The sequence below is a fragment of the Apteryx rowi genome, unplaced genomic scaffold (assembly GCF_003343035.1).
Source record: "Apteryx rowi isolate R43461 unplaced genomic scaffold, aptRow1 scaffold_151, whole genome shotgun sequence".
Lineage (NCBI taxonomy): Eukaryota > Metazoa > Chordata > Aves > Apterygiformes > Apterygidae > Apteryx > Apteryx rowi.
This window is the reverse complement of record NW_020447764.1, coordinates 929,873-943,851: the sequence shown is the minus strand read 5'-3', so window position 1 is coordinate 943,851 and position 13,979 is coordinate 929,873. Positions and strand designations below refer to the sequence as shown.

The window sequence follows — 13,979 nt, the reverse complement described above, 5'->3', positions numbered from 1 at the left end:
TTTGTCCTTTAAAACTAGAAGTTAGAATTACAGCAACCACTATCATTTTGGAAATCTTGAGTAAAATGTTTACTTTTGAATGAACAGCCCTGATTATAAATTTACTTCTACCACCTTGTGCTCTTCTGTTGTTATTTTCCAATATAACGTAATTGAGATGATTTAAGAAAATAGTTTGTTTCAGAACAACAAAGTTTTTCCAAAAATGAACTTTATGGGTTATCTGTGGCACTGGTGACCTTCCACTCCCCACACACAACCCAAAATCCACACAGGCACACAAGTAGGATAGTGAAGGATATAGACTGTTTACAGATGTACCTGATAAGTTTCCAGTGTTCTGTAAGTAACTACTGACTTACTCTGCCTTGAATACTGAAAACTGTTATAACCTGGGAGAAGGGTAGCGGTACCTGGACTGCTAGCTCTGAAATCTGGGTTCCACCTAACTTGGAATGCTGAATTTTTTTTGTATAGATATTTTGTGGGAGGTGACCTTCTGCCTTCTCAAGGTTTTAATGTAGTTTATTTCTTTTCTCATCCTTTTGAATGTTTTATTGAGAACAGTCCACATAAAAATGGTTAATTCCTTAACAGTTGACATTTTGTTTTTCCTCTTAAGAAAATAAATACATAGTACTTATTTTATTTCAGGCATTTCGAGAAGGATCCAGGAAGTCTTCAAGAGTAAAGGTAAATGTGATTTTTTTGATTGGTTGTTTTTTGTTTCAGACCTTAATTGTACGTTGCTTAAGGCACAGCTCCAGTTGCATTCTGAACTTCTTCCTCTTCATTTTATGTATTTGAATTTTTGGTAGAGGTATCACTTGCATCTAAGCACACTAATTCTCTAAAATATGCTTCATATTTTATATAATATTTCATATAAAATACTCTTAACTGATGTACCACGTACATATCATGGTAATTTAATATAAGATATGACCAGTACATCTTCTATGCCCTGCATAAAGTCCTTCAGAAATCCTGCAAAATAGTGTAGTGTGGATTTTTATTTTGAGAAGTCTTGGATTTCAAAGATATTTATTCTGAGAAGATGTGGTTTTTTTAAGAGCCAGTGGAGTAATTAGGGTACACTCGTGCTATGCAAGGGAGAAAAGTTGAGTGCAGGACCTCATTTGAGCTGCTTAACTCAATCTTTTTAATTTTAAACAGGACAAGACTGAAGCAGCTATATTACTTTTGAAAACTAAGTTCTGCTCTGGGATATCTAGGTGTATAAACAAGTGGGACACAACTTATAATACATTTCAAATATATAAGATGATTCTTTTATGACTGACAAATAGTGAAGACAAAATTGGAGAACTGGAGAAGAAAAATCATCTCTATTCTGTGCATTTGAATATGCTGTTTGTATGTTTCTATTGCTTTTTCATAGTGTTCTTTGCAAACATCCCACTTTTTTATACTGGTTATGTGTACTATTCTTTCAGTGCACAAAAGAACACTTGATCAGTGGCAGATAAATTGAATTACTGAAGTACTTTTTATTTTATTAATGTTCTGTAGTGTTTCTGTGCAGGTGGGTAGAAAAAAGAGCACTGACTGGCTGCTGCCAGCCTATAAGGCTGCTGCTGCCACCAATGAAGAGCATTGGTTGGCTGCAGCCTGGCTGCTGCTTGTGAAGTCTGGAGGTACAGTGATACTTTTCTTAACAGTGAAAGAGTCTCTAGAAGCACTGCAGAAGGAAGTTGTTTAGTGAGGAACGGGCAAGGGGAGAAGTAGGATCTATGCAAAGCCTATAATGTTAGAATTGTAACCTCCGCACCTTAAAAAAAAAGTATGGATAGGATTCTTAAAGTTTAGTGAGATGTGAAGCAGAAAGTTATGGTATAACTGTGGAAGCTGATAGAGAAAAATCAGATCTGTGTGTAATGAAATGGAGGCTGGACTTCTTTATATTTGAACCTGTTCATAAAAGTTGAGTAGAGTGGGAGAACTATCTTCCAGCTTGGGTACTCATAGGGTCATGATGCAGTGTGGTTGAGGGAGGAGACAATGTCAGTCGTCTTCCCCATTCAACTAAAAATCTTTTTTGGGGTTGTATCCATAAGAAACTTGCACTTCATATGCTTTGTGCTCTCCTGTAGGATCTTTGACAGCCATGGCAGAGCATACATATCCAGTTCTGTTGAGAGAAATGTATGTAAACGTCAGAGGAAAATATAACTGAAAAAAAGATTTATGTATTTAAAACCCTTTCAAAGGAATGTCAAGGACAGATATACTTTCAAGTTTGAGCTTCACAAAATTGATTCACTGTGCCTCTCCACAAGGCATTATACAATCATCATCATCTTTTTCTAAAGGAGAACAAAACTTCTCGGTTTTGTTACTGGCATAGACACTTCATATTCTAATGCCTCTCTATTGAGGGAGGAGAGAATGTATTACTGAATGTGGACAATAGGTATGAAATTGCAAGATTTATTAGAGGACAGATATAATGTTATTGAATTCAACTGAATGAAGTGATGCAGAATTTTAAACTGGACTTACTAGTTGTGGTAGGTGCAAAAAGGACAACAGAATGAATTTATGTGTTTAGACAAATTTAGATCAATAGCTGTTGTACTTTGTGTTGTATTGTAGACTTGTTGAGTTTCTAACTTACTAGTGGTAACCTTTTCTTTTCAAAATTTTTTTTCTTACCTTTTAATTTCTGGCTGTTTACTGTAACTTACAGGGCTCGGCTCCAGAGATTGATCCCACTGATAGTTCGAACTTTGGATGGGAAACTAAAATCAAGGCATGGATGGATCGTTATGAAGAAGCAAATAATAACCAGTATAGCGAGGGTGTTCAGAGGGAGGCACAAAAAATAGCTCTGAGATTAGGCAATGGAAATGACAAAAAAGAAGTCAACACCAGCAATCTGATTTTCAAACCTCCAGTAGAGGTAATAAGCTATGCTGTGATGTGTGCTTGCATGATGTGTTTGTGTCATGAAAAAGATAGCTGTTTAGATGCCTTTAAAAGCAAACAAACAAAAAAACCCCTGTTTCCTATCTTTACATCCTTGTTCTGTCTTGTCTCACCAATACAAGCATCAGTTGTTACAGCTTTTTTAAATTTGATTATTGGTATTCATACATCCTGTGTCACTTGTGATTATATTTGCATTCACACGTTGTTCTCATAAGAATAGTGAAGGTACTAGACTGAGCCTGAAAACTGAGTTGTCCTTAGAACGGTTTTGTGGAGGCTATAACACAGTAAACTTCCCTGCTACTATTTCTCTACGCTGTGAGGAATATCAGGAGCAGTGAGAGTAGGTAGAAGCATCAGAGCTGGAATTTTTTTTCTGTTATGACTGTCAACATGTTGTTATCCACTTTTTTTCCTTAAAATGTGGTAAGTCTATTCTGGCTCTTCATGTATTTAAGCAGAATTTCATTTATCAATTCATGAAGGATATTTATGATGGTAGCTGGTATGTTCAAGACTTGGAAGCAAAATCATGTACCAGTTTGATGTTAGTTAACAACTTTCAGATAGCAATGGCTTCAACCAGATTATGATCTTAGGTGTAGAGGACTTGAATTCTTAAATAGCAATTAGGTTGGTTTTGTGGCCTTTTTTTTTTTAACTAGAAATGGTTAAAAGTCATTACAGCCTGGCTGCTGCTTTTGGAAGTCTGGAGGTGTAGTCTTTTGCCTACATCATCACATCCCTCAGGTGAAGAATCTCTCTTCACTGAGAGGAAGGATTGACTTCAGTGATAACATTTGTGCCCATTTTCAAAACCAGAGTTGAACAATAACACTTGATCTCATAAGACTAGTTTATTTTCTGTGCCACAATACTAGATAGTTTTATAAATTTTTCTTTCCTGTTTAAACAGCTGCACTGTTACTCGTTGTGAAAAACAACAAATCTAGCTATGGATTTTACAATACTATCTTTTTTTTTTTTTCTTGGATTGTCTTTTTGGTGAGGCCTAGGAGCCTAAGATACTATTGGTAGTGACATTTAGGTGCTTTGCCTGGACAAGGCTTGAAACTGTTAACAGTGACAACTGCCACAGTTGTCATTGCTAGTCAGTAATTTTTAAAAATCTTTTTGTAAATATGTGTGTATATTTTAAAGCTTGAACTGGGAAAATACAATTAAGTACTTCATTTAATTGAACTTCATTGAATTATTATGTGAAGTTGCATACCATTGAGTATGTGATTCTCTTGAGTGTTTCTTATGAGGATGCACAGATTAACACTCCAGCATTTCTTACTCTTATCAAAACTCATACTGGGTTCTGTATGTGTTCGTAAATCCCTGGATTTGTGAAGGGAACCATGGTTGGTAGTAGTCAAAATAGAGATCCTGGTTAAAAACTTACAGTGACACTAGATAACACTCAAGCATTCTACGTAACGCTCTGGAAAGGTGAGGAAAGGTAAGTGACTGTATAGGAACAAAAAATTAAGCAATCAAGATGTTTTGCTAACTGTCTAATGCTCCTTACTGGTTCTTTAACCAGAGCTGCTCATTATACAGGCATTTTTAGACAGTCACCACTTTTAGGTCACTTTGTTTTTTTGTTTGTTTTTTTAATTGGAGGCAACAGTTATTAGAGGTGTGAGCTCACTAGTTTTTAAGTTCATATAGTGTTGCTTTAATAGAGGCAGAACTATAATGTGGTGTTAATAATGAAAAAGTTGGTGAAAAAGGATGTTTCATAGATTGACTTTTGTCTTTACAGAGTTATGTGCAAAAAAACAAGAAAATCTTAAAAGCTGCCAAAGACTTGCCTCCTGATGCACTTATTATTGAATACAGAGGAAAGTTCATGCTGAGAGAACAATTTGAAGCTAATGGTTATTTCTTTAAAAGGTTTGTTTATTCCAAATATGTTTTAATAAGGTAACTTTTAAAATGCTGTTTTGCCAGACTCCCACCTCAGGTACCAGTTGGTCTTATTTATCAGCTATGTCTTGGATTCTGCTGTTTTTCAGTTAAAAATAATAGGGACTGGAATTTGCTTTACCTCTTCTCTTCTGGATAGCCTTACAATTTTACTGTAGAACTAGTTTCCTCATGCTTTTTTTGCTCTACCATGGCTATAGCATTCTTGCATTCTCAATTGTGTAGTTATGTACCTTCAACCAGTGTTTGACAGGTTCTGCCATTCAAAAATAATTCATAAGCTAATGGTGAATACCTTCTCTTCTGTGAGAGAAGTTGATTTTAATTCCTTCAGGCCAAGAAGGATACACAGGTCAACTTGGGCCTTTTTACTGCCAACTGCTCTAGTTGATAGGTTACTGGGCAAAGCCAGGCTGCTGCCTTCTTTCTGTGTGTTGTTCTTGGTGCTGTCTGCCTGTGAATTACGGGTAGTAGGAGCAGAGCTCTCCCAGGACCAGGAAGTGCAAGGACATGCCTACTTTGGAAATTCCAAGAGGCCTGTTGGAGAAGCAAGAGCGCAGATTTTGCTCAGTCAAGATGGAAGGGTTCCCAGGCATCTGTAATAGCAGAACTTAAAGTACATCTTGGCAAAGTGCTTAAATGTTCCCTTTCTTCAGAAAAGTTAGGTACTAGTGATACTGCAGCTGCATAAGCTGGTTAGGCAATTTTTTTTTTTTTTTTTTTTTTTTTTTTTTTAGATGACCATGAGGCACCTAAATTTCTGCCTCACTTCCATTTTAGGACTTGCCGTAAGAAAACTTTCTTCAGTGAAGAATATGAACACAGTCTTCTGTGTTTCTTGTTTGCCATGTTGCTGTTACTTCCTGGTCCTATGCAGAAAAATAATGTTCAGGGTTGTAGTTTAAATTTGAGGTATGCTGAAAATATATTTTGAGAATATACCAGTTAGAAGTAGGAAGCTTTTAATACCAACTGGTCATTCTTAAATTAACCTACAATTCACTATATCATGCCAACATCATGACACAAAGTTAACTGATGTGAAAAATAAGCCATATTTAACATCTTGAAAAGGATAAAACTGTGGTTTTCTTTTGTCTTCTTTCAGGCCATACCCTTTTGTCTTGTTTTATTCCAAATTTCATGGGCTGGAAATGTGTGTTGATGCAAGGACATTCGGAAACGAAGCTCGATTCATCAGGCGCTCATGTACGCCAAATGCGGAGGTAAGCATATACATTAAGTTTACCAACTGATAATTTGAGCACTTCCTACAATTTCTATACGGGTATCTTTTTAAAAAGAAAAATGATAAAATAAAAAATGCACTATAATACAGAAATGTTCTCTTGGCTATAGGTGAGGCATGTAATTGAAGATGGAACAATTCATCTTTATATTTACTCCATCCATAACATTCCAAAGGGAGCAGAGATTACTATTGCATTTGATTTTGATTATGGAAATTGGTAAGTGTTTCAGCATGCTTATTAAGTTGTGTTGTGATATATTAGGTGTGGCTTTGTCTTACGTCATTTACTTTCTTGCATGCTCCTTGAGTACATGCTTACAATGAACAGTGTATATGAAGGCAAATTTTTTTTCTGTATTTTTATTACTGAATATCTGTTGCCAGTTTCAGCAGTACTGCCCTTATTTATAAATGATTTGGAAAAGATACGAACCTATCAATGTGAATAAAGATGTACTATGAAAATTTTTCAGTACCTAGGTGACCCATAATGTGAGGAGCTTAGTAAAAAATATTTAGAACTGGTAGCATCTACTGCTATATTTCAGTGTGTCTCTGTAGTATAGCTTTAGGAAGACAATTTCTGTGGAATTTAATTGTGAATCATGTTTATGTTCAATTAACTGACTACTTAGTGCTGTAAATTTTATAACCTGTCTAGTACATGTTCTCTTGGATGTAACTACTGCTTCTCTTATGATGTGGGGAAGTTCTAATAAACTGCAGTCTTGCCTGTAAGTGTTGGTTTGAAACTGTAAAGGGAAATAATAGGTTGTTACACTCTTGTACGCATGAACTGTGTTATTCAAACACCTCTTTAAAGTCTGACGGCAAAACAAGGCCTTTGAGTGATATAATCTAGTAATGATTTTTCTTGATTAGTAGCAAATGTTCTAGGGTATAGGTACAATGTGCAGGAACGTCTAAGCTAATACTAACCTTGGAAACTGAAGCATTGAGGAGGCTAGTTCTGCGTATGCACTTGCTCAGGTCTAGAAGCAGTTTCACATCTTGCTGCATCAAGGTAATATGCTTTTCTGTGCTCTGCTGATAAGTCAGCTTGGTGCAGTGCTATGCAGACATGGCTTTATTGCTTCTGGACCTGAGGTGGCATGTCCGTAGAATATTGCCTATTTTATTCAACTTGGGTTCTCACTAGCTCAAGATAATCTTGTAGTGTTACCTGTTGTAGACAAACTCTTGCATCCCTTACATGAAGGTAATCTGAGAAATTGCCCAGTTGGTAGGTTTTTGGTTTTATTATTTATCCATTGTAAAGTAGTTGTTTTAAGTGTCTGCACCTGACAGCCTGTATCAGTTGTAGGAAAACTGCACAAAAATGTCTCTGGGTTCTTTCCAGTACGCTCATTTTGTCTTCTGTCTTTGCATAAAGCAAGAACTCTTTCTGGCATGCTACCGAACAGATACTGCCAGAGAAATTATACAGGGCTGATTTTGATGCATCAAATTGTATCAGTGAATGTTATATGTGTTTGAATGCAGCATCTTACTCTTTAATTGTTAGCCTGGTAAATGCAAATAGAACCGTGACTTACTTGCTTAGCTTGTATATGGATGGTCGGACACATGCCTCAACTTGTTGGGAGGTACACTTTATCAGACACTTATGTGGGGTCCTTGTATACAAGTGATTTGTGTGTTTAAAAAAAAAAAAGGCAAAAAAATAAAGGGGAGGGGATAATTATTGTGGTGGTTATACCTCCATCCAGAATATATTCTTAGTTTTTTTTCTAGTCTGTTAAGCAAATACTAACCTTGAATTTAAAGGAATTCCAGATTGCAAACAGCAACAATTTCTTTCAACCAGTAGCTAAGAATTTTGAAGTGTAACAATGTATATGTTGGTAAAAACTTGAGTTAACTGCTTTTAATATGATTGGTTTACATCATAGCAGATGTTTAATGTGAAATGTATCAGCTTATGTGGTTTAGTGATGAAAAATCTCATTGCTCTGCAACCTAATCAGAATTTGCCTTCTTGCATTTACTTATTTTTTTAGTAAATACAAAGTGGATTGTGCTTGCCTCAAAGAAAATCCTGAATGTCCTGTTCTCAGACGTTCTGAACCTACAGAAAACATCAATACTGGATATGAGACCAGGAGAAAAAAGGGAAAGAAAGAGAAGGATGTTTCAAGAGAAAAGGAGACTCAAAATCAGAACATCACATTGGACTGTGAAGGTGCAACCACCAAAATGAAAATCCCAGATAATAAGCAGAGGAAGCTCTCTCCCCTCAGGCTGTCCATTTCTAATAATCAGGTATTGACAAAAAGTGATTAGAAAGAAAAGCTTTTAAATGTGAATACTCTCCTCAGTAGTTACTAAAGGAATTATGACACATTATTGAAAAGGATTGTGTGGTTTTATTAAAAATCATAATGATGGATAAGCTGTTTATGGTTTTTATATTAGTCTCAGTTTTTCTTATTGTCTGATTGGATTTAAAATACTTTGGTTCCCTTGCCAGTTTTAATTATGTATTTTTTTTTTCCCTCTGAATTTCTTTGTGGATCTCTAATGTAAAAAGTCTCATATCATATGCCTTCAGGATCTCCCAAGCCATCCTGGAGTGGCTTTTAGTTAGTTGCATATGTTACTCATGAGCTTAATATTTTAAACATAGCATTAAATAGCCCTCCTCTTATAACAAATTTCAGCCAAATATATTGTGTTGGCTGTGCCTCTGTGTTGAAACAGTTGATTAAAAACTTAAATAGAATTTGAATAAGAAAAGATGTGTTTTGAACTGAAGTACTGATAATAGGTGGATGGTATGGTAAAGTTACCAGGTAATATACAGTGGTAGTCAATTTTAGGATGTGTCTGTCTTTTAACATGTCAGAAAGAACTACTGAGAGAGATCTGTGAAATTCATTATTAATTTAGTTTTGCAAAGCAGCTATTAAAGATAAAAGTATGTAACAGGAGAAGATGGTTACCTTGGTAACCGTCTTTTTTGCTGTGGGAGAAAATAATTTAACTTTTTTCTGGTGACTCTGATGGTTACAATGAAGATTTGAGGACAGAGAGAGAGGAAGGGTTTTTTTCTGGGAGGGAGCCATTTCAAAGTTCTTCATCTCTTTAAGGTTCCTAACAGTGAAGGGAATATCATGAAAATGAGCATGTTGGCACCAATTTTATGTAAGACTTTTGAATTGGTTGGGGGTTCTAGCAGCTAAATTAATTAAATGCTTGGAAGTCTGTAAGGCATGGCATGTGACTGTTACAGGCGATGATCTGCAGAGGTGATGTTCAAACTTTGTCATTGTACTTGTGACTTTTATTTTTTAAAACTGTTAACTGGTATTTGGAACCTTCCCCTGGGCTTTTAGTGTAATATATAGTGCTTATAAAGAACAGTCAAGGGAGAACTTTTATTGTTGTTCACAACAGTGAACTTAAAGTAGTGAGAGTTGTGAGAAGAGCAAAGCTGTTAAACAGTGCATCTAAACGTAGAAGCTGGTCAAGTAATAGCTTTTCTCCTGTAATGTAATGTTAAGGTAAATAAATTGCTATAAAGCTCAGGGGAAAATGTAAAACTGCTTTTAAGACAAATGTTAAGAATTTTGATTAGTCACTTATGAAAAGGTAAAATAGTATGTAGGTCTAGTAAACACTTAATTCTTTTCAAAGTTACTGTTATGTATTACAACAGACCTGAAAGTTAAGTGTGTTTTGTTTTGTTTTTCAACCCCTGAAAACATTATCAGTTAGTTAACTTCTGTGGTATGGCAATCCATTTAAACTCTTGCTACAATCTAATGATAAATGTCACTTTATTAGAATATGCTTTTGAGCCGAGAACAATTTTATGTAACTGTTCATTAACATCTCTGACATGACAATATTCATTCTATTTTACTAAAACTAAAGCCCAAGGGTTTTTTTGTTTGTTTTAATGGGCGTGTAATGTAAAGTTCCTAATTAATTCTTTGACTGTTTTAAAAAGTGGCTAGATCAGTGGCCACTGTTAGTGTCTTGAAGATTCTGTTGGTCTAGAGGTTTAATTCTGATAACTTTGGGTGGGGGGACCCAAACCCCAAAAATTTCACAAAGATTAATATATTGTAGAAAAAAAATACAGATGTGTCTATGCTCAGATTGGAAAAGATTTTGTCAGGTGGTTATATTTATAGATTCATACAAGGATTCAAGTGGATATTAGCTTTTACAAATTGCCTCGCTTTATCAGCTTGGTTGCTTTTGAAGTAGTGACCTTGAGGATTCTTAGTTCTGTGTAGCTTTTAGTTTCCCTAGTTTGCAAGCGTAGTGGAGCTTCTGTAAAGCAGTCATTTCCATCTTTCAGGAGCCAGATTTTATTGATGATATAGAAGAAAAAACTCCTATTAGCAATGAAGTAGAAATGGAATCAGAGGAGCAGATTGCAGAAAGGAAAAGGAAGATGGTAAGTTGGGAAGCAAGTAGCTGCTTAAAGTTGTCACTAAGGCTTAGTGACACCTGCTCTTCCCATGCTGATTGCTGCCTTTCTGTAGGCTTCTAGAATCTGAGTGTCTGAAGTCAGATTGCTACATGAACTTCAACTTAAAATGCAAGGCTTGCTTGAGTGAGAGCATTTCCATCTGGCTTGATCATCAATTTCTGACAAACTTGCAAATCTGCTTTTATTTTCAAATGTATATAACTTTCTATTGCCTTTACAAAAGACATTGTCTGTAGAAATTATCTACACTTTTTTCTTTGCTTTTATTGTTGCACACCATTTATATTGGCTGTTTTGTAGGTACTGTTGGGAGTCAGGATTTTTGACTGATTAATTATTTTTGAGTTCCCAGCTTATGAAGCCTCAGAAATCCTAATTTTCGGAAGTTGGTAAAATAATGTCTTACGAAAGCTGGCATTTTAAAATGTGCTTTTGTGTTGGGCATTCAAAATGTGAGGTGCTTGGAATTTCTAGTTAAATCATAACATCTTGACCGAGGTATATAATGAAAATTTCTATTAATATTTCAGACACTTTAATTTTTTTCTTTGTTCATGCTTATTTTTCCTACATACATCTTTTTTTTGTTTTTGGAAAATCTTTTTCTAAAGCTTCACTGAAATGTACGTGTTCAAAAATGTTTCTGAGTATTTGCAGGTGCAAAAGCATGCATCTGTAATGAATCTTCTGAAAAGACTTGCTTATTTGGGTTCTTCATACAAAAATATATCTAGCTTCTGCACAGCTTTAATGAGTGTATTAACTTAGGGAGATATAAAGTCTTCTTGTAACATATTTCTAAGGAAGACTTGTGCCTTTTCAAGCCTAAGAACCAAAGATTCTTTTGGCCAAAAATTTGTTACAAAGATATTGATTTATAGTTTAGCACTTTATATGAATATTATACATACTCAGTTCTGAATACTACCTCAGTTGTTTTAAGTAGCATCTCAGATTTCTTTGCAAGATTTCTTTTTGTTTGTATTTTATTCTCTTTTTAATTTCCATGAGTTGTCTTAATGGTTACTGTTTATATATAAATTTAGGTTTGAGCTGGTATCTTGCAGACTAGTGTTCTCAATAGGTTCACCTTCTGTGAAGCTGTCAGCCCAACTCAAAGACTATAAACAGCAACAATACGATACAGGTTTGGCAGGAAGTTGTTGCTAAATCCACCAAATGTAAAGAAAAGATTTTGATATAAAAATTAAAACAACTGAACTAAAAAATAAGAGGAAAAATTGCTGGGAACTATTTTCTGGTGCTAAAATATAAAGAAAAATATCTTTGCTCTCTTTAAGAACTGGGTGTTTGTAGTTTTGTAATACTGTTGCTCTGTATTAAACGAAAGTAACAGATTCTCGTATTTTGTACAGCCAAGCGTAACTCCTGTGTTTAGAGATGTTAATATGTAAACCCCCTTGCATCTAGGAATATAAATCTTAACAGCTGAAGTGAGTAGCAGTCAAGGTTCTTTCTAGTACTGTTATGATTCTCACTTGCCTTCCTGTGATATTTTAATATTTTTGATATGCAAGTATCTGAACTACGTGGGCCTGGGTGGTTATAAGGCTTGACGAGAAAGCCAAAAATTTGAGAGAGGATGGGCGAAGGGGCAGAGAGAGGGAGACATTGTCGGCCTTGTTTCTTGGGTTGATCAGAAGTCCTAGAGAATTTGTAATCTTCTTTCTGCTATACAGACATACATCGTTAAGCAATTTCACTCTTTGATCTTTTCTGAACTAAAGCTAGCTGCCAGATGGCAGCACAGTGTGGGAAGGATAGATGAGAAAGGAAGGGCAATTGGTTTTAGGGATAAGAGAGGAATTTCGAGGCGTAGGGAATGGAGATTATATAAAGAGAATTGGAGGTTGATGGTGGAAAGAATATGGAAACAAAAGGAGTTGGAGATCTAGTCTCCTTCTGTCGATTCTCCAACCTAAGAAATACTGTAGCAAGCCAAAAGGAAGTTGACTCTACATTTAAGACTCAATACTCTGCCTGCCACCCTCCTCCCCCCACCTCCTTAAAAAAGCTTATTCACAATATACACAAAGTACAATAAGGATATTACCTTTTCATTTTGCTTGCAGTTAAGTCTGTTTTTCTTTCCGCATACTTTATTGCTACTGCTTTTCAGTTTTTACACCTTCTACCTCTTAGTTCTGTTACCATCACTCTTCATTTTCAAAATTTTATTTCTAGTGTCTTGACTATTAATGAGTTCTTTGAACTCAAATCATCTTCAGTTCTATCCATGGAATCTGCAGCATTACTTAAACCCTTTAACTATGTCGTTTGCATTTATCTCATCCCATGCTGTCTTAGTGCAACACTGCCTTGTCACTGAACTAGGGTTTGTTTTTTTTTATTTTCCCTGTAGAGCCTTAGGGTATGATCACCTGCCAAGAGCCATTTGGTGCATAAAGACTTTAAATGACTTTTAAAGGGCTGGTTTGCTACTTCAGCAGGCGCTTGCAACTTCCTGGTATGATGACAAGATCAGTATTCATTTCTCTGATGATATTCTTGCTCATGTTAGATGCCCTTTAAATGTGTTTAGGACAAGCATTCCTCTTGCAATGATGTTAAGCACCTGGTCTCCTATTCAAAATGATGTTCAGTCCATCCTTCATTAGGTCTATAGACATCAATCCTCCTTGGTTTTGACACCTAAAAGTTATTAGAGTAGGCGGCTGTTCCTTTGGCATTGTTTTAAGCTTCAAAATCACACATGGCGGCGGTTTTATACCATCTGCTGAAGTGTCAACAGTACTGTAAAACACACTTTTTTTTTTTTTAATTCCCCAAAGTTTTTATGACAACTGATTTTTTGCACCTATTTCTTCATCAGTGTAATTGGATGGCATGTAAGTATAAGCTGGTAACTCATCTGCATTGCCCATTTGGCTGAGCAGATAATGACAGTCTTCTTGTAATGCAATCACATACTGCTAGAATGCCGTGAGGGTTTTCTGTTTTGTTTTGTTTTTTAATGAAGTCAAAAGGTAGATGGCAACAAACTGAACTTCTTCACGATAGGCAAAAACTGTTACAACTCACCATTAGTATGCCCTGACTGTTTCTGGCCTTGAGTTCGTTCTTCTTGTGGACTGTTTTGTGCTCGTGCTATTTCTTGAGCTGTTCATTAATGATTTCTTCCATTTGTGGGTTTCGGTCTCTGGAATATGCATGAATTCTACAACTTACTCTTCTACATCATGAAGGCATCATCTTTTGAATCCTCTGCATGATTTGTGTCACTAGCGCATAAAAACTTTTCTTTTGATTATTTTCACATTTCCGTACATATTTTCTTCTTTCTTCACAATTGTCAGTTGTTTCTGCATACAGTAAATATACATAAGTTTA

The 13,979-nt window shown here is 35.6% G+C and overlaps 1 protein-coding gene across 9 annotated transcripts in view; it reads left to right on the top strand.

Moving 5' to 3' along the window:
* The window catches only part of KMT2E (lysine methyltransferase 2E), a 69,098-nt gene that overhangs the window by 36,937 nt on the left and 18,182 nt on the right, over positions 1 to 13,979 (top strand). For all 9 annotated transcript variants that reach the window (XM_026059022.1, XM_026059018.1, XM_026059017.1 and 6 more), the window contains 7 exons: positions 655 to 693; positions 2,711 to 2,923; positions 4,727 to 4,857; positions 5,999 to 6,116; positions 6,250 to 6,359; positions 8,164 to 8,425; positions 10,473 to 10,571. In XM_026059022.1, the coding sequence (XP_025914807.1) occupies positions 655 to 693; positions 2,711 to 2,923; positions 4,727 to 4,857; positions 5,999 to 6,116; positions 6,250 to 6,359; positions 8,164 to 8,425; positions 10,473 to 10,571 (972 nt within the window). The remainder of the gene's footprint in view (positions 1 to 654; positions 694 to 2,710; positions 2,924 to 4,726; positions 4,858 to 5,998; positions 6,117 to 6,249; positions 6,360 to 8,163; positions 8,426 to 10,472; positions 10,572 to 13,979) is intronic.